The sequence below is a fragment of the Apis florea genome, unplaced genomic scaffold (assembly GCF_048593485.1).
Source record: "Apis florea isolate Af1SG1 unplaced genomic scaffold, ASM4859348v1 contig_2899_pilon, whole genome shotgun sequence".
Taxonomy (NCBI): Eukaryota; Metazoa; Arthropoda; class Insecta; order Hymenoptera; family Apidae; genus Apis; species Apis florea.
In genome coordinates, this window is record NW_028256666.1 from 255,427 (window position 1) to 283,132 (window position 27,706).

General features: G+C 23.0%; 2 protein-coding genes across 4 annotated transcripts; one reads left to right on the forward strand and one right to left on the reverse strand.

The window, feature by feature from the left end:
- Window positions 1-6,899: 6,899 nt before the first annotated feature.
- On the forward strand, window positions 6,900-26,301 carry LOC100869213 (sodium-coupled monocarboxylate transporter 2). Of its 3 annotated transcripts, none has more exons than XM_086907832.1 (13): window positions 6,900-7,285; window positions 12,474-12,633; window positions 12,691-12,756; window positions 13,604-13,723; window positions 14,569-14,723; window positions 14,794-14,934; window positions 21,156-21,264; window positions 21,349-21,458; window positions 23,584-23,767; window positions 24,483-24,569; window positions 24,699-24,880; window positions 24,949-25,144; window positions 25,236-26,301. In XM_086907832.1, exons 1-13 carry the CDS (start codon window positions 7,086-7,088, stop codon window positions 25,284-25,286), a joined length of 1,761 nt encoding a protein of 586 aa, XP_086763958.1. In that variant the 5' UTR covers window positions 6,900-7,085; the 3' UTR covers window positions 25,287-26,301. The 3 variants fall into 3 exon arrangements, with proteins under 3 accessions (XP_086763958.1, XP_086763960.1, XP_086763959.1); XM_086907834.1 differs by lacking the exon at window positions 6,900-7,285 and adding an exon at window positions 8,416-8,703; XM_086907833.1 differs by lacking the exon at window positions 6,900-7,285 and adding an exon at window positions 8,426-8,703 and having other exon boundaries at window positions 12,454-12,633.
- Window positions 24,414-27,625, reverse strand: Rcd-1 (Required for cell differentiation 1). Its single transcript, XM_086907838.1, has 3 exons — window positions 26,864-27,625; window positions 26,330-26,724; window positions 24,414-26,234 (listed from the first exon to the last, which is right to left on the reverse strand). The coding sequence occupies exons 1-3, from the start codon at window positions 27,197-27,199 to the stop codon at window positions 26,033-26,035; spliced, it is 933 nt and encodes a 310-aa protein (XP_086763964.1). The 5' UTR covers window positions 27,200-27,625; the 3' UTR covers window positions 24,414-26,032.
- Between the last annotated feature and the right edge of the window lie 81 nt (window positions 27,626-27,706).

The window sequence follows — 27,706 nt, forward strand, 5'->3', positions numbered from 1 at the left end:
TTTGAAGATGTTCTTCATAATAAATTAATATTCAATCTTTCTATGATTTTACACGATTAATAAACGTTTCATGTTGTATTTAAACCAGAATAATTTCAAATAACATGATTTTGCAGGTGAGATGAATTCTATTTCTTAAAAGTCATTAAATATTTATATTGATTATCAGTTATTTTTGATATTGTGTTATATTGCATATAAATATATTAATTATTACTTATGTTTTTAATTTAAAAATCAGATAAATTGTATAAAGTATAAATATTATAAAAATTATATAGCGAAAACTTTTTATTTTTTAATTTTTTAAATACAATTTAGTGATATTTTATTAAAAAAGTAATGATTTTTTCAGAATACAATGAGTTAATATAATTTTCACAGATTATGTTTTTTATTATGATGAAATACACAATTATTAAATAAACAAGTAAGTCATCATTTGCTGATTTTTGGCTTAGATAGATTGAAGATTCATTATCAATAAATAATCCACCAAAAATATATATACTTATATATACTTATATATAGTTTAATTTAGATGTTATTCCAAATTATGAAGAACAATCAAAAGAACGATTAAAACAATATATAAATGTTAATGAAATTAAAAGATCAGAATCTAATATAAAAATTTCTGCTACAGATACATTATTAAAACGGATTAATTTAATTTCATGTATTTCAATGGATATAATTTAGCAAATTAGAAAATGTAGAAAACAAATTGCTATCATTTTAAAATCTCTGAAAACATTGATAAAAAAAATCAACAAAAACATGGAATTCATATTATAAAAGAATTGTATATATTTTGATTTAAAAAATTATTTGGATTCTATTTTAGGAAATTCAGATAATTCAAAAATTCTAATTTTAATGAAAGTTTGTATCGATTATATAAAGTATATCTATTACACATGTATAGATAAAAAAAATTATTTAATTTTTTAAACAAATTCTTTATTTTTAATGGAATTTTTTTTGTGAATGTGTAAAGTATAAATAGTCATATATTGAGGAATTTTTTTCTAACTAAATTACTTTAAGAAGATAAATTTAATAAATTTTCATTCAAAATTTTTAAATTAATTAATGAATTTCTCTAAAATAGTGTCTAATATTTAAAAGTTAAATATTTTTACAAACTAATATAATAGTGATTCACAAAAGTTTTCGAACACTTTTTTTTTATTTTTTAATGAAATATTAATTAATAATTTTTTAACGAAACTTCGTAATTATGCATAAAACAATTTCTTTTTAACCAAGATATTTTAAGGAGATGAAATTAATGCTTAAAGTTTTAATGAATTTTTTAATCAAAAACTGAAAAAATTGTAGATAATTTAGATAATTGATTTTAAATCTCTAAAAGAGATTTCTCAATGAAAAGAAATGTACAAAATTTCATTAAAATCAAAATTTTTCACTTATGATGAATTTTGATGAATTTTTCTATAAAATTTGTTGTAATACTTTCATGGACTATATTAAGATAAATATAATAAAGAGTTTATATTATTATCATTATTGTTAATAATATTGTTGATTAATATTGGTTGATAAAATTTATGTTAAATATTTAAAGTGTATTTTATTCAAATTTATTTGAATATCTTGAATAAAAATATAAAAAAATATTTTTACAAAAATTATTTGAGATATTTGAAAAGAATATAGAAACAATCAATTTTCTGTAGATAGAAGATTTTCGGAAATGTCAAAATTATTTTTATTTTTTAAGTAGCATGCTGTAGAAATCGATTATTATGAGCAAATGATCAGTAACTGAATTAATTTAAAGAAAAAAAGAATTTTTTAACAAAAATTTAAAAACAATTCATAATTGAATAAATTTTCTTAACATAAATAATGTTTTAATTCATTTTTGCATCAATAACTTCAAAATTTATAAAACTAATTTCAATCCGTAAATTAATATTAATTTTCTAAAAATTATATGAATTAAAATAAGAATATGTTAATCCATATATATCACATGTGTTTAATATATATTATTGTATATTTGTACATATAAAATAGAACATATAATTGAAATATATCTATAAGTGTACATTTAAATAAATAAGATTTATTTAAATACATAAAAACTACATAAACTAATTAGATATATTAATTATATATGTGTAATATATATTTTTATATATATTTTTAAATATATGTGAAATAAAGAATTATATAATAATAACTCTAATTTAACAATAGACATATAAGATGATATTCATTTGGACAGATAACTGAGATTTTTCATTTTTCTAATTTCTTATTAAAGAACTTCATTTTCATTTTTAGACTTAGAATTTAAAGACTTGTCATCAAAATTACATGATTCACTGAAAAGTATACCGTCTAAAAAATTTAATCATATTAATAGAAAGAAGTCTAAAATTTCTTAACAATTTCGAATTACTTATGTTTCTTACTATTTCTAACTGTTGACATTTCTGTATTATTCTGATATTTCTTACTATGTTTCCTTCGTGTTACAAAACATATAATGTGTAATTATCTATAATGAAGGAAAAAAGTATTCATATCATACTGTTTAAAATAATCTTTTTTAAATTGAATCAAATGACTCGAATTTTTCTATGGGATGTTATAAGATTACAAAGATGTTGTTATTCATGGTTTTTCAATTTATAATTGTAATGAATCTTACATATTTCAATACCTATATCTTTTATATTTTTAATAATATGTAATTTTTTTAAGCATTCCCTTCTATATATATATATATTATCTTTTATTATGTATCAATTTTCTCATAAATTGGGAAAACACTTGAGATTTTTACAATTCTTATAAGATAACATTTTCCTCATTATTTGAATTTAAAAAATTTATTATTTTATTATTTTTATTCAAGAATATAACACTGAATCTATAAATATACAAAAAGATTATTAAAATATAATTTCATTCACATGATCATTTCTTCTCTTCTATATATAATATATTTTTGTATTTATAACAATATATACTTTATTTTTATTTCTTGGTTATAATTATAATTTATATATTTACAGAAATTTTTGTTCGAATGTAGTATTTGATCTAGAAATTAGTTAAAAATATTTCAAACGAAATTTTAATGATTTCTACTTTAGATTAATAATTTTACAAATGATATATCATTGTACAAACCACGATGCAATGTAAAATAAATTAAATATATTCAAGTACTTAGAGTACTCATTATAACTCAAACTCCGATTCCAGAACCGGATATGAGTAGAGAAGAAGATAGGGATATAAGATTATATAACGACCTTTCACAATAACCATTGTCGTTCATCAATCTTGTTTTGTTTAATGGACGCTTATTGTTGCTGCAGGAAGTTTTTGTGGATGCATATTTAAATGGAAATAAAATATTTATTTCAGAAATATTATATCTTTAAGAAGCCAAATAATATAAGCATATCTTATGATTTTTTTTTCAATGTTTTTGGAAATTTTCAATTTCAAAATATGTATCTTGACAAAAAAAATAATATAATTATAAATCAGATTTGATTTTATAGATTACTATACAATGTATAATATATATAATTCTCATGAATATGGAAAAGAATTAGTATCTTTGGAATATTTTTTTATATAATACCTCTCAAATGGAGAAAAAATTTTTACAAATCATTTTTCCAAATTTAAAATATAAAATATTTACAGTATTTTTTTACAAATATAAAATTCATTAATATCAAAATTATTATATTTAATTATATTGCAATTGTATTATAATATATAATACAAATTCATAATTATTTGCTACTTTTTTTAATCTTAAATTTTTCATGGCCATTGTATTTTCAAAAAATACAATAAATACAAATATGAAAAGTACAATAAAATATTATGCTTAGTTTTTGATTGAGGCTTTAGCGTTTCATAATCAAACAATGATTCGAGTGACACGAGCCAAGAACAGTAATAAGAATGCAAACAAATGTATATAGACTGACTAATGTAAAGTTAATATATCTAGCTCGATAAAAGAAGATAAATATTTTCGAATCTAGAAATACATTTTCTTTCATCATATAAGCAAATTGATTAGCGAATACGAATATATATTCGCTTAAGTGATTAATTAAGCAAATGTTTGTTAAAATCGAAAAAAATACAAATCAAAAGAAGAAAATCTCTCCTGCAGAAATTTTCGAAATTTAATTTCTAAAAACTAGGATAAATTCAAAAAAACGATGGATGAACAATAGCTAAAGAATATTATGTATAATAAAACATCTCTTTTAATACCAAAAAATTGATTCAATGCAATTTTTATTCTAAAATTTACTCTAAATATTTCATAACTTGATATAACGTGGTTTTTATTATTACTTTCATAAAATTTATATTCATTTTTATATATGTTTTAAAAAATAAAAATAACATTTTTTAATGTTTCCTTATCTCTATTATTGCTAACAACGTATAAGATCTAGAATATCAATATAAATTTTCTATTACAAAAATTAAAATTGCTATTTAAAAATTAATCCTGGCAAAATTGTCAACTATCAAAAATTGTATTCTTCTAAAAAAATTATTATTATTCCTCATTTTTAATATCATAAATTTTCTACTATAAATAAATCTTAAAATTATCAATCTAAATTTTCTATATTTTCTTTCCCTTATATAAATTATGGTAATCGTTTTAACTTCTCCAAAAATTTTTTTTTTCTCGAAACAAATTATTATTCACCTGAATCCCGCCACAGTTCTCGCCATTATTGCCCTTTCGGTGAACAGGAAATAGGCCACCAAGCACCAAATCACCAGTTACATTCGCGTACAGGACACGAGTATTCTCGATATTCGGCTCGATGGACAGAATAAACTCGAACAAACTCGTAATCAACATCGCCTGAACGACAATTCCAATCGGCATCATCGATCGCGAAAATTTCTTTTCCGCACCGAATTTTATCTTCAACGTGAAGAAGATACTCGATCGATCCAGTTAGGATGTCCACAGTCGGTGCTCGATTCGAAAGGACGAAACGACGAGGCGCCCTTTTACTCTGGACATTTGTCTCCTTTGGGAGAGGGTGTGGCCGATCACAATGTTCTGCGAGGAGAACTCGAGAAACCGGAAAAGCGGAAATCGATCGTGAAAACAGCGATATGCGAGAAAAGGTAAACGAATCCCACGTAAACAAGTGGAGAGCAATTTTGTTAAATGCATCTCTCTGAAGGGTGGAACAATACCATTTCTTAATTAAATGAATGTATTTTAATGATAACATTATAGTTTCGTGAACGACTACTTTCCCTTTGACATTGATTCCTGATATTGTACTATTTTCCGTTATGTGAAATCAGATTGTAAATGTTTAAATAATATTGGGAATGAAGAAAAATATGTATTATGTATTAATGAATGTTGTATACGTTGTGTATAGAATGCCTCAGGTTTAAGTGTCAAATTTTGTCAATATATTCTATGGATTATTAACACTTTATTAAAAAGTTATAAACAAAAATAAAAAATTCGAAGAAAATGGCAATATTTATAATGATTAAATTAATGTTATTACCTTTATTTATTATTATTGACACCGATTTTAATATTATTATATAAGGTTAATATATAATTGCAATTTATTATTACGAGTAATAATTTTATTAATATTTCAAAATGGCTACTTTATATCTTTACTGATATTGATAATGATTCAAACGAAAAATAGAATCATTAATTCTATCGTTTCGTCATGCATATTTATTCCTTTATTTGTAACCATAGAATATATTTTTTGATAACTTAAATCTGAGACACTTTCTACATTAAAATGTAACTTAATTTAATTTTATTTAATTATTTGATGTTGTTGTAGGGACATTTGTCCGCAAAGAGTTTGGAATAACAAAAATAATATTAATTCTAGATTTCAATGTGATAATATTTCGCATCGATGAACGAGCTGAGCGATCCAATTAGCCAATTTAACTGGGCAAAAATTAATTTAAAGAAATTTTTAATATTTGAGTAATTAAATATCCAAAAAACAATGTCTTTATATTATTTTTTTATTATTTATACATTTAAGAAATATTATGCTTTGTTAATTATATGGAATCATTCTTAAAATTTTCTAAATTTTGTATGTTTCAAAAAAGATAGATATATTCTTTTTCATTTTGTTCCTTATATTATAAAAAATTTTAATTATTTTTGATAATTTAGAATAACATACATGGGAAAACGTTGCTCGGAATCCAGGATCATTGAAATAGGTAAGAAAATCACAAATTAAATCATTATCTTATTCTTTCATTTACTTATCACATCCACATCACTGATTTAATATTCTTTCACGAGTCTTACATATTTAAGATAATTAGAAGAATGATATGAAATAGAATAGAAGATGCCAGACCAATAACAATTCAAAGTTATTCAAGATATTAATATAATCATATCTACGATTCTCTATGAATTTTTTTTTATCATAAAAATTAATAAAGGAAATCAGAATGAAAAATTCATTTGTAAAAGAGACGAGTTTTATACAAAACTTGCCCACCCTTTGCTAATACTTATGAAAATTATGTATAAACAATGTGTTTCATTGAAAAGAAAAAAGTGAAACAATTTTTCGTTTCGTTTCAGCATTTAAATACATTTTTATCGGGGTTAGTGGCAGGGTCGCATCTCATTGTCCGTCAGCATAATCCTCTTCGCCTTCGATGAACGATACGATTCACCACGACTCACGACGGAAGGACGTCGTGGTTGCAGTTCAACGGCAGCTCGAGCTGAAACTGGTAGCGCGAGGACGAGGACGAGGAAGAGGAAGACCAGAGGAAGTTAACAGAAGTAACGGAGGAAGCGGAGTGGGAACGATAACGATGGAATCTCCAATTATTCAATCGTCTCTCCGAGCTGGCCCGTTTAAACCGTTCTTTCCTCCTCATCTGTTACTCGTCGACTTAGAAACGAACCGTTTTTCGAACGAGACAGCCGCGATTCCACTCTCCTCTGCATCTTGTCTCGCCTCGATCGCGAAAACAATCGGTTAGAACCTGAGATCGAGATCCTGGAGATCATGGACGACGCGGACAGTTCGACTCACAAGTCGTTCGGGATAATCGATTGTGCCGTGTTTGCTGGTATGCTTGCGATTTCGGCCGTGGTCGGTGTGTACCAAGCGTACAAATCCCGGAAAAACGAGGACGCGGTACGAGAATACTTGGTTGGCGGACAAAACATGTCGATATTTCCTATAACGATGTCCTTGATAGCCAGGTACGGTAGAAATCCATTTTATCCGAACTCAATTTGCTGAAACGAAATTTTCATCGATAATTGAGTCTAGCTGAATTTTTATTATGATGCTGAATATTATGTAGTATGATTGAGGTAATTGTGGGAGAAATGGATCAGAGATATTTGTTTGTGATGATTTTTGCTTGATGGTATATTGTATTTATAGTAATAGTGGTTATGGTAAATTTTAATAGTAATAAATAAATTTATAGCAATTATAACAATGAATGTGATACTCTTCTTAAAAATGAATGTCTAAAAAATTATGATATTGGTTCAATTAACTTATATATTATGAGTTACTTGTACTATGGTACGAAGAAAATATTTTGTATTTATTATAACATTTTATATTTTATCTTGTAATTTAAGCTCTTTTATTTCAATCATTGTATATTTCATGCAAATATTTTCTTTACATATTATAATTTTCTTTTTTGTTTCTTTTAAATCTTTTTTTTTTTTGTATTATAATTTTCTTATTATATTTTACAAAACAAATTTTATCCAGTGAGTAGTCTAGAATACAAATTATAAACTTTTTAATAATAAAATAATAGTATCAATTAAATGTTATATTAAATTTTAGAAGAAAAATCAAATAATATTTAAAAGATATACATTTATAGATATATGATTTTAAAATTATAGATAAATTCTGAGTTTTATATACTTTAGAAAAACTTGATAAAATAATAACTTAATTATATATTTATAAAAAAGAAAGTACATAATACTTAATATTTCACAATGATAATATATAATAATGATAAATATTTATATACCAAATTTATATATATTAAAAAGATGAAATATTCATACAATTATAACATTTATATCAATATCATAGAATGAAATAAATTTCTATCTATGTATGCTGCTCTATTTAAAAATGAATTAAATTAATAATAATATCAAACAGATACATTATTAAATTAAATAGCTGATCCATTCATAGAATTTATTTTTCTTAAACTAATATTATTATTTATTATTTATTTTAACAATTTTTGTCAAAGTTTAAATAAGCGAATTACAATCAAGCATCTATTTACTTGAATTAGTGTTGCATCACTTATACGAATGTCTACTAAAATGAAAACAAAGACAGAACGCAGTAGATTAGATACCGCATACAAGTGACGCGGTACTATTGCGATCTGAAATGTTTCAATTGTATAAGTTTATATTTTCATTCAAATCAGTTTTCATTTTTTGTGTTTTCAGTTTAAAATCATAATTTTTAGTTTGACATGATTATTATAAAATATATCTATAAAAGTATAAGTTGCAATAATGTGTCGTTCTGTGGTTTGTGTCTATCTAACCTAATACATTAAATAATCCGAAAATGGATGAGATATAGTAATTCTAAGAGAAATAATCGTTTTTACTCGGTAAGTTATTTTCATTAAAATCAGTTTTCAGTTTTCAAATTTTTAATTCAAAATCATAATCTCTGATTTGTTAACAATTACGAAATTTTTAATAAGAATCGAATAATTTTGTGTATCATTGTGTCCATCTAACCTAATATGTTAAATAATTCGAAAATGAATATAAAATATTCAGATAAAGTAATTTTAAAAGAGATAAACTATTTTTTTTAAATGAATTATATACATCTATGATCGAGAGAATTAATGAAAAATGAATTATGTGAATCAATTTTAATTTTTTTATATATTATATTATTTGATTATACCAAATCTCTTATTATAACGTTTAGAGCTTATCTTTGATCTTATAAAAATATATGCACATATTTTATTCCTTAATTATAGAAAAATATTTTTTTTTATAATATAGTATATTAATAATAATATATAATAAAAATCATAAAATATTAAAAATAAATATGTAAAATAATTGTAATAAAAATTCTATTGATTAATAATTAACCTATAAAATATTATTTATTTGAACTGTGTTATATAAATTAGATAAGTCTATATAAAGTGACAAAACATTCTATAATTTTTAATGTTTCTTAAAATTAATGCAATGCAATGCATTATCAAATTTCGTATATAAAGATTATTCCTTGCTAATAATATTAAGCACAATTGATATTTTTTTCTAAATTTGAATTATTATTATGGAAAATGGACGGAATAAAATGATAAAACATCTATAAAAAATAGATCGATGACTATTTTTTTATTTAAAAACTAAAAGATTTCTTATATATTTATGTGTGTTAAATCTGAATTTTAAAATTTCTTATCATGTTAGAGATGTTTAAGAAATAATAAATATTTTATTATACTTATGAAAATATTTCAAAGAAAAATTATTTTTCAATATTTTTGTTAATGTACATCCATCTCCCTGTAATTATAGAAATTTTTTACCGAGATATATTACTTTGAAGTTATTTCATCATTTAATAATAATATTTATGAATAAAAGCTTATTGAAAAATATTTTACGATGATGTCGACGAAAAATCATATTCTTCTCTATTAGTTTCTTATTTAAAATAATTTTTATAAATTCTCTTTCTGTTAAAAATAAAATAAATTTAAAATAATATCTCAGTAAAAAAGGATTTTATGATAATAAATCTAGTTTTATAAAGCATTCATATTATATTATGGTATTGAAAAAAAATTATTGTTTTAGAATATTTTCATAAATATAACAAAAATTATAACAAATTAATTATTTGTATCTATTTATCTTCTAAATCTAATTAATAATAATAGAAAATTTTAATAGTAATCAGATTCAGATTTATTGTATTAAATATGTAAAAGATCTTTTCAATCTAGAAAAAAAAAATTCTATTTAATTTTTTAAAAATCTTTAATTAATCTATTTTTTCTCTATTTTTTCTAGAAATATTTCATATATATAAAACTATGTATATATTATGTTATAATATATAATTCGTAAGATATTTTTGAAAAATCAATTCTTGAAAACCAGAGAGAAAAGAGAAACAAATGTAAAATTAATAATTAAAAGATCAATAAAAACAATCAAAACAGTCAAATATATACATATATATAATTTTAGAGGAAAACAAAATTAAAATTTTATATTTATTTTATAATTAAGATTTTATAATTAAGAAATAAGAAGTTTTTTTTAAATGAAATCTAATGAAACATATATATAGTATATAACACGATATTGAACTTCAGTTATTTGAATAAAAAATCATATATATAGAAAAACTATAAGGAATTCTATTTATATAAATGAAATTTAAAATTATGTCTGATTATTTCAACTCTAGCTTCTATATTGTTTCTACTATTATTGAGCTTTAATCGATTTATATGATTATCTTTATAATATTAAATCATCCTATAATTAATGTCATTTTAAAAATCTAGTTGCAATTGTAAAAAATCATTTATTTTAAACAAATAAAATTATTTATAGTAGAAAATTAAAATAGATAACATGTAACTTTTATATGAACGATTGCTGAATGATGGAAAAAGAAAATTAATAAAAATATATTAAAATAGTACAATTTTTTTAATATTAAATTGTTTAAATGAAATAAAATCTTTGTAAAAAAGCAAATCTATATATATAATATATAGATTTTGTTATTTTTTTTATGATTGAAAAATGATTTTATGATTTTAAAGTTTACACATTACTTATGAGATTACCTAATATAACACAGAGTGATATTTTTTATTATAATTTATTATAATTATTTGTGATACCAGAAAATGGATAATTCTTATAAGAATTCTTATAAATCAAAGAAAAAAATTCTTTCATATAAAGTTATATATTGTTTTTAGTTTATCATACATGTTTATAGTTTTCAATTCTTTAAAAATACATTTGATTTAATAAAAAAAAAAAAGAAAGTAAGAAATGTTACATTCTATTTGAATCTTATAGTTACTGTAATAATAAATTTTCATACTCATTTTTCTCAAAAATTTATAGAATTTGTTAAAAAATTGTATTACTCTTCCTTTTCGTATAGAATCATTTCCTATTCCTATTGCACAAATAATAAAATATCGAAAAATCCGATATTTGTATATCGGATATTTTTGATATATTAAATTTAACAAATTAAACATTAAACATTGGACAGTTATTGTGTTCGTAAAATTGTTTTCAAATTTAAAATCTTTGATACATTAAAAAAGATATTTTGAAATTTTTTTTAATAAAACACAAATTTAAATTCAAAAATTATAAATGGTGGATTGATGAATTATTCCTTCTATTATGTAGAATGTCGGTTAAAACTTATTTAATAAGTTATAAATAATTTAAGATTTGATGAAGACGATCATAAAATGATATAGCTCTATTTTCGTCACATTGCCATTTCATTCTGCTTTATCTCGCTTTATCTAATACAAATTTAAATTGTCTATAACTTTCTTATTTATTTGGCTTCTAGAATCGACTTTTTATACTTATTTTACGAATATATTAACATTCTATATGAACAGTCTAGTTACACGAACCTTCTTGGTCCCCTCAGAGGTTCAATATAAACGTTCTCTAATAAGTGAAATCAGTGGACTCCTATTATATGAACGACCTGATTATATGAGCTTCTTGTTCCCCGAAGGGTTGATATAAATGGAGTTCTATTGTAATCGGAAGAAATGTATCAAGGGCAGGGCTGAGCAGGATATAGAATTTTAGAAATAAATTTTTTTTAAATAATATTCCATTTAATACTATTTCGAATACTAGCATTTTTTAATTTTAATATTTTATAGCACGATAATGTATCAAAGTTATACTATTCTACATAATAAAACGTGAAAAAAAATTTTTAATTTTCATTCTTGATTTTAATATTTTAAAATAATATTCATTATATGCGTAAAAGCTTCAATTTCTTTATTAATCTTTCTAATTCTTATCTATCTTTTCTCCAATTGTTATTTTAACAGGATTATGTTCACTATTCAAACAATTTATCAATACAATATTTCAGATGAAATCAGTATCAAAGATACGATTATACAAAAAAACAAGAAATTATTCCAAATAGAATAATTATATACATTAAATGTTGGAAATCAAAACTTTTTACACTTACTAAAAAAATATTTATGAAACGAAAATAGTAATTATATATTATATCTTAATTTTTCAATATTTCTCAATTTCAAATTTTTTCACATTCTTTTTCCATCTCTTAGGTTAAAAGTTTTCTTTTCAGTTACATATCTGGAATAACAATCCTTGGCTTCCCAGCAGAAATGTACGTGTATGGGACACAATTATGGTGCGTGGTTATCGCCGATTCGTTCGTCTCATTGACAATGGCCGTGGTATATTTACCAGTATTTTACGGACTTGGCATTACTTCATCATACGAGGTAACACATTATTCATTATTGTTTCCTTATCCTTCTTCAATTGTTTTCTCATTCTAGTATCTCAATCTGCGATTCAATGGCGTCGTTCGATTTATGGGCTCCGCGATATTTTTGATAAAAATGGTAAGTCTGCTTCTTCACAATAAATACAGTGTTTCGAGTGTAGAGAATATTCCAAAAATGAATCGATAAGACTTGAATAATAATTAATTCCTTATTTCAACTTTTTTTTCTTTGAGAAAATTTTCCTTTTAGCTTTGGCAACGAAAAACACTAGGCCAATCACAAAACGCATTGTTATATATGATATATGTCACCAACATGTGTCAAATTAAGTATGCTAAAAAATTATTACGAAAAAGTTATCAAATTATTTACAAACAATAAATAAACGTATTGTTTCGACTTGTTTATTCAAACAAGGTTTGAACATATTTAACGTTATGATAAATCTACGCACTCTGTGATTGGCTGCATTTTTCGTTAATAATATATTATTTTTAAAAAAGATAGTTTGAAATCATCTTATAAGAAATAGGATTTCTTAGAATTTTCGAACGAATAAAAAAAAAATTTATAAAACAAATAATATATTTTATTACAAGTGACAATAAAATCATGAATTTTACTAATGTTTAATTCTACTTGGAAATAATATTCTCCTTGTATCTAGATCCAACACAGGATTGTGAGGTTAAGATATTTTATATCTTAATATGTAGAGTCTTTTTTGAAGAAATGTGAAGATGCATCGATTTTTGCATAAAAAAACTATACAATTTCGTAAAAAGATATTAAAATAATATCGATTTTTTATCGAATAAAAAGTTTCGATCAATTTCGGCACTCTGTATATTTCGAATTTTTCACCTTTATCCATTCTCTCGAAACACTGTGGTAATGAGAGGAAGCGAAAGAGAGAGATAGAAAGAAAAGGAATACATTTAACTAAAACGACGTATCATTACAGCTGTTGTACATTCCACTGGTCATATATGTTCCTGCTCTGGCGTTCAATCAAGTTACCGGAATGAATCTGCACGCGATCGCGGTGCTAGTCTGCGCCGTTTGTATATTTTACACCACTTTGGTGAGAAGAGGATCGAAACGCAGTATCGACATCCTCGTTTTATTTCTCTTGTACCAATAAAGACAAGAATGTGAATATATTTGAGAGTAAAATTCTCGAGATATTTTTGTGCAAGAGTAATTCTATTTTCGACGTTTCTATCTCTGAGAATTCATTTTTCACAAATGAAAATTTTAAGTATTATGACCGTTTAACAATAATTTTTACTTTTAAAAATTGTCCTTGAGATCTGTTTTTTATAAATGAATATTACCTATTATAAATGATCGATGTTAACTTTCGCTCTTAACTTCGCTAAAGATTACTCTCTAAAAATTATTTTTCACTGTCAAACTATTTTTTGAATAATTTCATCTTCAAGAATTGCTCTAGAGATCTGTTTTCGTAGTGTGTTCATTCGAGGATTATTTTTCACATCTCAAGACATTGAGAATGACTGTTCGAAAATAAATTTTACTCTTAAAAGTTAGAGATTTATTTCTTGGACAATGGGGAGTAATTCTTCAATGATAAATTTTACTCTTAAAATTTATTCTCGAGAAATACTTTTTTATTATCAAGATTTGCTTTCAAAAAATACACTCAAATATTCAATAATGAATTTCACCTCTAGAGTTATTTATTTATTTCTTTTATTTTATATATCCTTCACAAATGGACACTGCAGAGTGATTATTATCACTTGAGAGTGATTATTCGAGAATAACTTTAACTCAATCAAAGTATTTTAACTAGCACAAGAATAAAGAAAAAAAGGCAACTCGAGAATACTAGTTTGCTCTCAAATATTCATATTTAAAAACTTAAAATAAGAAAACATTCATCCTCGTCATATTATTTTTCAGGGTGGTTTAAAGGCAGTCGTATGGACTGACGCCATTCAGACGATTGTTATGTTCGGAGGGGTAATAGTAATAGCTGTGATCGGGACGAATCAAGTGGGAGGATTCAGCGAGGTTTGGAAGAGGAATCGTGATACCGATCGAATCCAATTCTTCGAGTAAGAAATTATTTGTTCTGAACCATTCTTCCATGCTTCTGTGAGTCTATTGCTATTGCCCAATCGACAGCATGAATTTAGATCCGACGGTGCGGCACACCTTTTGGACCGTTGTCATCGGCAATTACTTAAACTGGTTGGCAAGCTGTTCCGTCAATCAAGCGATGGTGCAACGATGCTTGGCTATGCCCAATTTACGGAACGCCAATATGTGAGTTGTCATTTATCTTCTTGTGAATCATGTGAATCGATTTACTGTTCAATTATAGAAGATAGTAACTGGGAAAAAATATAAAGAGAAACTTTTTTATCTTTGATAACTATAAAAGAAGATAGTAATTTAAAAAAGTATAAAGATACATTTTTATATTATAATTGATAAATTTTTGGTCAAAAGTAGTATCAAATATCAATTATTGTTAAAAATATTGAAATTTTTGAAATGTAAAATACTATGATATAAATTTATAAAAATGTTAAATCAATGTGAAATAAATATAAAAAGGATAATTGAAATTTTTGTACATTATGCAGAAAAATATGTAGTGAAAAAATAAAATGATAGTTGGCAGAAAATTTGGCAGAAGATCCGAAATAAATATTCGTTATTATGAATTCACAGAAAATTAAACATTATTTTTTAATATCTTTTGGTAATTATGCAAAAATGATCTTTTAATTTTAATTGGACAATAATCGATTAAAATTTTTTAATTTGATTGATTGATTGATTAATTTAATTGAAGAAAATTAATCATCCAAAAATTATCGATTGATTTAATCGATTGATTGTTAAATCATAATTATTGATGAAAGAAATAAATTACAAATTGCTGATTTTTAAATGTAATTTGATTAAAATTATTTTGCAATTAACAACTTTAATTAAATTAAAAGTAAGAATTTAATCATTAATTTGCGATTAAATTAATAATTCAATTATTAATTCTTGATTAAATTATTACTCTATTCTGCTTCAATAATCTTGTGAAATTTTATCTTATTCATTTTTTCAACATGAACATGTAATTCAAGCAGAAAAGTTGGCAGAACATTGTATACGTTGATATGAATAGAAGAAAGGATAATAATATCTTAATAATGTGATTTCCTTGTAATTTTTTCAATAATGATATACTGCTATTAAAGATGTCACTTATTGCAGATATTAGATTTAAATATAGAGAAACACATTTACACCAGATTATATATTGTTTGCAATCATAAGAAGCATAATTGACATAACCTAAAAAACAAAAGTTTTGCGATATTTCAATCAAGAAATATTTTTTAAAAATTTAATAAGAGATTTATCAAATTTAATTTAGATGTGCCATAGTAATACATATCTAATATTATGCACTGTGTAATTGATCAATATTTTTCATTAATAACTCATTAATAACAAAATAAAAATTTTAGTAAAGAAAAAAATTGCTTGAAATCACTTAGAAATCATACAGATGATTCTCTGTCGATATAAATTATTTAACTTATAAAATATTTTATATACATTTTATATATCTATGATTTTATTTATCATGTACTTATTACCATATGATATTTATATTAAAAGAAATCTTAATAAAGCTTTCAAAATTAAGGAGAAGTAAAAGAAATCAAATTACAGCATTGAATTATTTATTGAAAAAAAAAATAGAATATAGTGTATTTTCAGTCATATACTTTTTTAAAATAATGATTAAAATAATATGTCTAATGCAGATATAATACATCATAAAAATATTTATATTTTATATTAACATATGTTTAAGATTAATGTATCCTTAAATCTTCTAGATAATTTTAGAAGAAATGAATTTAAATTTATTTCTTTCAATAAAGTATTTCTTGTAATTTAACTTCATAAATATATATATAAATTATTTAACTCATTTATTTGGTATAATAAAATAATAGATATTGAAAATTAAATGAGATTATAATTATTTTTCATATTACAAAAATATTCTTACAAGTTATGTTGAAATAATTAACTCGATAGTTATTTCATTTTTTTAAATATTTACATACATTATTATAAAAGTTTATTACAATATATAAATAACAAAATATATAAAATTTGTTGATTTATTATATAAATAATATTATAGAAATAAAAGGATCTGCTTAACATTACAAGATAAATAAAAAAAATGCATCTTTAATTTGCAAAAATATTTCGGTGCATTGCAAATTTATCAATTAAGATAACGAGTTTCGCATAATTGCATGAATAAATCATTCATGTAAAAATCTTTATTGAAATTTACTTAAATGAATAATTAAAAACAAGAAATATTATATAAAAATGATAATTTTAAAATAATAAAATATATTATAAACCATGAATATATTAACACCTTAAATTATTTAAAACGTGTTATAGAATCAAACTAATATTTAATTTTTATGATAGAAATTCCTATTTAAATTATTTTAACATAAATTTGTTGAATGTTGATATATTTTTGTAACACAAAAAATAATTATGATCTCATTTAATATTTTAAATTATTTTATTATATCAAGTTAATTAAATATTAATATAAATATTTAACTAATATTTGATAATATTTAAATATATTATTATTATATATATTGTATATGTATATATAATATATATATATGTTATATTATTAAATATACTATTAATAATATATTATTTCTATTTATATTATATTTTATTATTAAATTTCTATTCTATTATTATTAAATATATTAGTTAATTAAATATTATTATGTAAATATACATATATATTATTATTATTATTTTATTACATCAAATTAGTTAAATAAATTGTATATATATTTAGAAAATATAATAAGTACAGTATCAAAAGAAACAAGTTTGAGTGCATTCTGTAATTAATGTAATTTAAATATTTTTATGTTTACTTATTATAAGAAAGAATATAAAATGTGTCAAAACATCGATTTCTTATAATTATTATTATTTATAATTATCAATAATGCCTCAGTAAAGAGTCAAATGATAACATTGATTATTACACGCTTTATTCAAAATATAAACATTACACGTTATATTTTATTTATATAAAATCAATTTATATAAATTTATAATTTTTTTATCTTATTTTTATGAGAACAATTAAATTTCAATATACAATTTCTTTGACAGATTTGACAATAATCCTCACGAAAAGTAAATTAAAATTAAAAAAAAAATTGAAGCAAAGCGGGAAATTTTCCACAACAAATTTCCATCGATCTAAAAATGATTTATCAACAATAGGAAATATAAAAATTTCTTTTTATATTCTGTATAGCAATTTATATCATATATATCCTAGACTCCAAGAGATTGATTCAAAGGAAAAGTACTTAACTCTTTTGAGATTTTTATAACAATAAATAAAATATTATAGCACAAAATATAATAAATTAAAAATAAAATTAAGATTAAATATAATAAATTAATTAAAAATAGATTAAGTTTAATTTTTTAAACAAGATTAATTTCATTTTCAATGGAATACTATATTTCAATAAATTTCTTATTAGTATTTAATATTAGAAAATTTATAATAACTTCAAAGTTTATGTTTCAAAAATTATTTTGAAATATAATGTTTTATTAATATCGAAAGAATTGAATGATTTCAATATTAATTTTACATATATTTTAATAAATTCATAAGAAAATATAATTTTGAATGATTTTGTATGATTTTAAATACCATTATGAAATCGATTTTATAATAAAGAAAATATTTTAATTTTAATTTTAATTTTAATTTTATTTAATTTAATTGTTTAAAAATAGGATATCTATTAAATATAATCGTAGATATAATTTTAATTAAAATTATACTGTTGTGCATGCCAATGTGCTTAATTTTTTGCTCAATTTCAATTTAAAAATTTTATGAATGAATATGATGAATGAATTTCAATACGATTTCATATCAATTTCATTAATAAATATTTAAATAATTCCACAAATGGTTAATTCCATTCTATACACGGTATGCCAAAAAACTAATAAAAATATGAAACAATAATAGATAAGACTCCATATCTTTTGTTTGTTTTCATTAAAATGATCTTCAAAGAATTCAATATAACTTTCACGGTCAATTAATTGTTTAGAGAGAATTTAAAAAATTAATCTGTTTTAATTATATTTAATCGACTTGTTATATTTTGTTCCATAGATGGGCAAAATTTCCTGATGATTGAAATGAAAAATAAAATTACTTCGAAAATAACTTGTTATTCGAAACATCGAATAATCGTGGTTAAGTGTAACGATAACTAATATTATTCGAAGAGCGGCCAACTATTATCATTTTAATCTAAATATCTCGAAAACTGAATAATATGCAAAGGAAAAAATTGTTCAAAATGTTAATTTTTACAACGTATCAAAAAAATCACTAAAATCAGTAATACTTCCATTTCAAATAAATATAAATTAACATTTTATTTACATGTAAAAAAATAAAAAATAAATTTTTTTAAAATTATTACATAAATAATATTTAAATGATATAAAAAAAAAAATAACTGCTTTATATATTTGCAATCAAAATATTCGATTCTTTGTTATATATCATTTTATTATTTAAATAAAAATTTGATTCATAGTCTTGGTCAAAGACGACGACTGATATTGCATAAGATAAAAAAGATCTGAAAATTATTTATTATTTGTTTTTCATTATTTGCAAATAAGAAATAAGAGATAAATTATTTTTGGAAATATTTAAATTTACAATTAAAATATTACTTATTATTTGTAATGTAAATGAAATTTTTTAATTTCCGAGTCACTCGATATGTCTTCGATAAAATTAAATTGAAATGGCTGTTGCAATGACTTTTATTTGTAATTATAATTGGTCATTCTTCGAATAACTTCGGTTAACTAACATTCGATGTTGAAATTATGTAATTATTCGAACAGTTCGAGTAACATTATTACTTAAAGTAATTTTGAAATTTTAACTTAGTTACTTTTTTAATTCATTAATAGTGATTCGAAACTATAATTAACTGCTCTTCGAATACCTTCGTTAATTGTATGGTGGAGATGTTTCGAATAACGAATAACTACTTAAAGTAAAGTAAGTCTAAATCTTTATTCATTTTATCAATAATAGTGTATTTTGAATTATTATAATTCTGACAGTTCATTTTTCATTTAAGATAAAAGAAATTATGAAAAATATTTATTAAGATTCATAGAGTTATTTAAATTTTTTTTAAAAAAGACTACTTTAAATTTCGATTTTTAATATAAAAAAGAAATAGATTTTATCCTTTAAAATGAGGCCTTATACTTTAAAATTAATTGTTATACGTTTCTTTTCAAAGTTAAGTTTCAAAGATCAACAATTTTTCAATTAAAATATAGTGATCCTTTATTTTCATAAAATTCATTATTAATTACTATTGATATAAATTTCTTTTATAAAACAGAGAATTAAAATTAATAATTGAAAGATAAATGATTTCAATTTATGTTTGATATTTAACAGATTTCGATTAAAAATTAATAATAATAATTGTAACATTAATTTAAATTATTCAAAGACTTCAATTAACTCAGAAGTAACTGTAAATAACTAGACATTGTAATGAAGCAATGAGGAAAACGATATAAAATGTTATACAGAATATTATATAGAATATTATGTAAAATGTTACATTTTATTCAAAAACACAAATAATAAATATATATTTGTGCAAATGTTTTGATTCAAAGATAAGAAACGAATAATAATATAACATATAATAATAATATATAACACAAAATTAATATTTAAAAAAAAATTTTTAATTTTCTAACTCTGTATATCCCAATTAAGATATTAATTGTTAATTAAATTTTTATTTGTTTAAATCAAATTTGATTTTTGTTGAATTATAATGTCTAATACTTTTAATTTTATTAATTCTTTTTCTTTAATAAAATACTGAAATAAATATAAATTAAATCTAAATTAACACCGAATTATATTTAAACATTTATAATTTCTAGTAAAATTTCGAACTTTGAATTAAATATTAATTAATCAAATTTTATTCTCTCATTTTATTATTTATTTATTTTGATATTTATTTTATTTATATGTTATCTATCATAGAAATGTATTTTTCTTTATAATATAAAAAAATTTAAATTATCTTTTTTGTATTTATCTTATATTATATTGATTTAACATTCCCATATGTTTTATAATATTTTTAATGAATTTCATACCATATTTAATAAAATTTTGCATACAATACAATATTTTCATTTTTACAAGTTATTTTTAACAACTTTACCATTTTTGTCAGAGAAATGAAAAATAAAGTTTCTTTTTGTTCGTAGAAAACATTATTAAAAAAAAATTTTTTTCATTTTAGATGGAGTTAAAATGAAATCACTTTATATATACGTTCTTTTTTCATTCTCTTCAGAACAATTGCGATCATGGCAATCGGGATAATTACCATCGTATCACTGAGTTGCTATACCGGCATTGTTATCTTTGCGGCGTTCCACGATTGCGATCCTATTTCTACCAAGGTATTTCTTATTTTTTCCAAACTCTTTATGACTCTTTATAGCATTTTAAAAGAAAGAAAAAGTTAAGAAATTCATATTTTGCAGCAAATAAAAAAACCGGATCAATTGTTGCCGTTCTTCGTGATGGAATTGACCGAATCAATTCCAGGATTGCCTGGACTTTTTGTCGCGGGTGTGTTTAGCGCAGCTCTCAGGTATACGAATTATAGTCTGTCCAACGAGACGAGATAATAAATAAGTGCATATGATCCATGCATGAGTAAGACAAGATGGCTTATAGATTCCAAATTTCTACAAGTGATGGCAATGCATGATTTCAGGCACTTGATAATGCAGATGCTTTATGACTTAATAATTTTGGTAAGTCTGCTACATATAATGAATCTTAAAAATATTTGGATACGCTTTAGAATAATTTTTTAAAATTATTTGAACTTTATTTGTAATGTCAAAAGGATTAATTTACTAAATAGTGAAGAAAAAAATACATTAGTTAGAGACGCAAAAAAAAAAAAAAATTAAAGTTGAATCAATGATATGAATTTATAAATTTGTGTGTAAATGATTTTATAAATTTTTCTACATATTTAATAAATTAATTCTTCTAACATCTAAAAAAAAAAAAAAAATTCAAGTCATTTAATCTAATTTTACAAAAATTTATTTAGTTTTTTGAGAAGTCCTAATATTTTTAAGTCCATAAGAATCATAGAATACCAGTTTACCGCTATCAGTTTACCTCTAAGTATCAACAAATGATATTCGAGGCTAATAGCTACAGCAATCGATAGCACATGAATGTTTGTTTATATGCGTCTCATTGGACAGGCTATAGTATTACTATTGAGAATATCTGAATTCTCGAGTCATCTGTAGGAATTAAAAATAAGAATTATTTCAAAAATTTTTATAAAAAAAAATAACAATTATAAATATGAAAAATAAAAATTTTTTTCTTACTGATAATCATTAATTAATTAATGAGTAAAATTTTATTTTAAATATCCATCAAGTAAATTATTGTTTATAATAAGAATTCGATTGCTTAAAATAGTTATCGATGAAAAAAATTGTATTTTAATCAGTTTCTAACAGTTCAATGAAAGAAATATCGTTTCTTTTATATTTAATCAATTAAATTTGTATTTTATATTTTATCATTGTTAATGTAATTTTGTTTTTTTTAAATTATTGATAATTAACTTCAATCAGAAAAACGATTTACTTTAATATAAATCAAAATATATCATATGTCGATAATATATGGATGACATATTATTTATTACAAAAAAATTTAGTTGATGAAATGCATTTGAAATAATATTTATGTTATATCATAATTATTATGACTGATCGAAATAAATCCTTCCTTATTAATTATTATTATCTACGAAACATAATTTCTCTCATTTATAATTGTTATAAATAATTGAAATAAATTTTCTTTATCAATAATTATATTGAATAACCAAAATAAATTTACTATTGATAATATTTATTGATAACGAAATAAATTTTCAATCATTTATACTTTTTATTTACAATGAAAAACATTGCAATTAAAAAAAAAATTATTATCTAATGACTTCTTTAATTTTTATTATGTATGATTTTATCCAAATTCTCATCGTAATTCGAAATCTAAATCTAAATCTGGTTTAATATTCGAATGTCTAGATTTGAATATACAAGTACACAATACACAAATATTTTATTATAATGTTATAAAATTATATATATAAAATTATATAAAGTTCTTACTATTTGGATTTTAATTAAATTAAAAAGAACAATTTTTTCTAAATTTTTTATTTTTGTTATATGTAACTATCTTGTAATATTATAATTGATAAATGTAAATATATAAAAATAATTTAAAAAATGTATAATATAATATTTACATATTCTATATATATGTACTGAATATATCAAGAATATATCAAAATATATCAAAATTTGTAATTTATATATAAGTAATTTTTTTAATATATGTGATACAGCTGATAATTTAATAATAATGATTGATTAATAACAATCAAATTATGAATGATAAAGATAAAATAAACAAGAAAGTAATCATATGCAAATCATATTTGAATATCTAAATAAAAATGAAATACATACTGATACCCAAATCTAAATTAAATAAGTATCTGGATCTAAACAAATATTTAAAATTTTATATATAGATTTTCGAGTATTTATAATATCTGTAAATCTAAATAATAATAAGAACTCTAATATGAAAATTTATAACTTTATGAACTTATAAAAAAAAGAAGAAAAGATGATCATTTTTCTTTTCTTTTCTTTTTCTAGCACGATGTCAACTGGTTTGAACTCCATGTCTGGTGTGATTTATGAAGACATGATAAAACCATGGCTGCGAATACCACTCTCTGAAATAGCGGTTAGCAGATTAATGAAATTGACCGTTGTATTGACAGGAATATTCTGTGTGACACTCGTCTTTCTCGTCGAGAAACTCGGCGGTTTGATTCAGGTGCATTCACAAACTTTCTTTTTATGATTCTTACATATTGTATTAAATTATTTAAAAAATTCTTTTTGTTATTTTAATAGTTATAATTTCAAAATTATACACCTGGCTTATTTTTCATCAAGAATACTAAGATAGTATAGTTTTCTTTTAGTTTTTCAATAACATATATTTTTTTTTGTTAAATATTCTATGATCTTTTATCTTTTATGAAAATTTATTAATTAATATTAAAAAATTTATAAATTAAAAACTAATTAAATGATTATATTTTATTCTTTTATAATTACACATAAAATAAAAACTAAATGAATAACTAAATGAATTAGAAATAACTAACATAACATAACTCGATGATATTTTTAAATTAATAAAAATATCGGTTTTAAATATTTTTTTAAATATTAAAATTAGAATTAGAAGTTCAAATATTTTATGTATAAATTAAAGTAATTTTGAATAAATAATAAAAAATAGAATTCTGATAAAATTTGTACTATAAATAGACTACACCTTTTTTGTATAAAATTTTTTTTTTTGTATAAAATGTATAAAATTTTATAAATAACAAAGTATTATTAAAATATATATAAAATCACAAAATTCTAAAAATATAGGAAACCTATATATAAGAAAAAAATAAAAAGAATTTTTGACACAACCAAATATTTTTTTTATTCATTTAATATTTCTATAATGTTCTCATTTCTTTTCTCAGGCTGGTAAGAGTTTAGCGAGCATTACAGCAGGACCATTACTCGGAATTTTCACATTAGGCATGTTTTTTCCAATCGCAAATTCCTCAGTAAGTAATTACAATATTAATAAACGAATATAAAAGATTCGTCTCGATACCTTAATTATTCGATTTTTATATGTTTCGAATATTTCCTTTCATTATGTAACATTAATTTTTATTTTACTTCAAATACAGGGAGCGCTGGTTGGAGGTTTAATAAGTTTGAACCTAGTCGCTTGGATTTCATTTGGTACTCAAGCAGCTATATCCAGTGGAAAGATTCATTTTCCTGTGAAACCAGTATCCATAGAAGGGTGTTCGGAATCACTCAAAAATCATGCTACCAATCTTTCGCTTATCGTCGAAACTGCGATCAAGTGAGAAGATTAATACTAATAATTATTTTCTCGAGTGATCCTTTATTTATTCTTTATTTATTTTTCAGAGAACAACCCTTCTTTCTCTACAGAATGTCATATCTTTGGTATACATGGGTCGGTTTCCTAACTGCGATTCTCGTTGGACTTCTCGTTTCATGGATTACAGGATTAAACAAATGCAAGCCGGGTGATGAAAAATTGTATACACCCGTGATTCGCAGCTTCTTACGTGATTCCACCACTATTATAAAACGAGAACAGGTAAAATTGTCAAAAATTATTTGCCTAAAATAATATCTTCTCAAAATCAACATGCCGCATAATCCTACGTTATTTTCATCGATGCTTGTAGGAAACCATTGTGGAACTTGAAAAAATGGACAGGAACGTAACGAAAGTTTAAAAAATTGTCTACTTTTCATTTAAGTTCGTATTTACGAGTTTCTGAATTTTCACAAGATGACAATTGTGGAAAATACGATCCTAGTATTAAAAAAAGATGAAATAGGCACAAAAATATGTACAGACATCTGTGCATGTGTGCATATATATGTATATTATACGTATATACATATATGTGTATACATATTATGTACACATATATATGCACACGTGCACGCATACATATATTTCCTTGTATTTTCAATTTACAAACTTTGTACAAAGAATAATTACAAACAAAGAAAACATTTACCCAAATAGGAAAAATGTAATAAAAAAGAAGACAAAGAAGAAAAGAAGAAAAAAGAGCAGAAAAGAAGATATACAGAAGAACATAAAAACGATTCCACGTTTATATAATGTGCACGTTCATTCCATTCAGAGATTATCAAATCTACATCTCATAAATATCAAATGTTTCTCTCTTCCTTTTCTTCCATGAATGAACATTTGATCATTTCTCTAGTTAATTGTAAACATCATCGATATCGTCGCCATTATCACCATCGTTGTCATGTATAGTATAATGCATAATCACTTTCTCGTGAAACTGTGCATTCATTTCTATTTTCATGATCAAAAATACAATGGCATTTTGTCTACAACTTACGATCACACATTGATCGCCCTTCAATCCGTAAAATCAATCTGTTGAACTCTCATTTTTTTCTATTTCGTATTCCTTTTGAATGTAAGGAAGCATACGATTTAAGAAGCAAGAGGTGACATGCCAATAGTCCTAGGATCTTGTTGACCTGGTTGCGCTGGAGGTCCTGGTTGTGGACCAGTTTCTAAATTCTTCAAAAGTTGATTTAACCAATGTTTCGTAGATGCGTCCTCTTGCAAACACGTCGCAAATGTATTATCTCTAAGTTGATCTGGCAAACATTGTCTGAGCGCTAATAATGCTCTATAAAATATATTTATATGTTTATTTGTTCCTTGTTTATTTTTTAACAGAAATATTGTGTATTGCATCTTTTTTATTATTTTTTTTTCACTTACCTTGGATTGTCTGAAAGTCTGAGATAACATCTAACTACGTGTTTCAACAATCTGGCAGAAGGATCTTTAGCCAAAGACAATACCATTTTTCCTAAAATCATTGCAACATGACTGAATCGATCGTATGTTTGACATATGTATGAAAGACCACTATCATCGAGTAGAATCTTTTGTAGAATAAACGTAGCTACTGTCTTGCTCAGCTCTGAACCACTCTCCATGATGCGTAAACAAAGCGGAATGATTTCCGTAGTGAGCAAAAATGTGATCACCTCTTGCTCATCTGTTTTTACCAAAGCTCCTATCACTCCCAAACTCGTTAACCGGAGATATTCGAATGGACGTGTTTTGCTGACTGTATGCAAAAATGGATACAAAAATAACGGTACATGAGCCTAAAAAGAAACAATTAAGAAAAAATAAAAAAAAAAATAAACTTAATGTGATAATTAAACTTGCAATATATAATTATAAACATTTGAAATATTAATACGATTCATGACAAAAAGTATAATAATTTGTGGATAAACTTACTTGAAGAAACGATGATCTAGTTTCTGGATGACTGGCAACGCATTGCAATAAAGCTAATGCATTACACACTCGATTACTCTGATATGCGGTCAATGTAGCTGGATTAATAGCGGGATAAATGTTTATTATCTCTTGAAGTAGCGATGCTATAGTTCCAAATGAATGCCACAGCATTGGAGCTAAATCCGGCACCACTTCTCGTTTTTTACTAAGTTCTAGTAATGCATTTTCTCTCGTTTCCGAATTGGACAATTCAATTATCCAAGTATAAACTTTTTCACGATCCACCGTTGATTGCAACGCGGCTGGACTTTGCTGCGAACTCATTCTCGTCATCGGTGTCTCGGGGTAATCTGGTCGAAATCTCGACCGTTATTTGCGAGTAATCAATATCTTTCTTTCTTAATGCTTAATAATATGATTGTAATTGTCAGGAAATGCGTCTTTTAATATAATCAGCTTATTGAGTATTCCGAATTTCAATTTTGAGAGTAAAATTTGAGGTTAATAAAGTTTGCGCGACAATCCCCACCAATGAATACCAACGAAAAATGAAATTTATTATACAATTTTTTTCGTATTGATTCACAAAAGATAAACAATAATTACTTTCACTTCTAAAGATATACACAAATATTTTTTTTCTTAAAAGATTTGACTTTCTTGACACTGAAAAATATATACACTTCCTTCCAATGGAAGAATCGAACAAGCTTTTAGAGTAGACAACAATATACGAATGGCCATCGTATGGCCATCTATCGAAAATTACCTTAAACTAAACACAGTCGCTGTATGACGTTTTTCGAATTACTCCATCTATCCCGTTTACGCATGTACTAC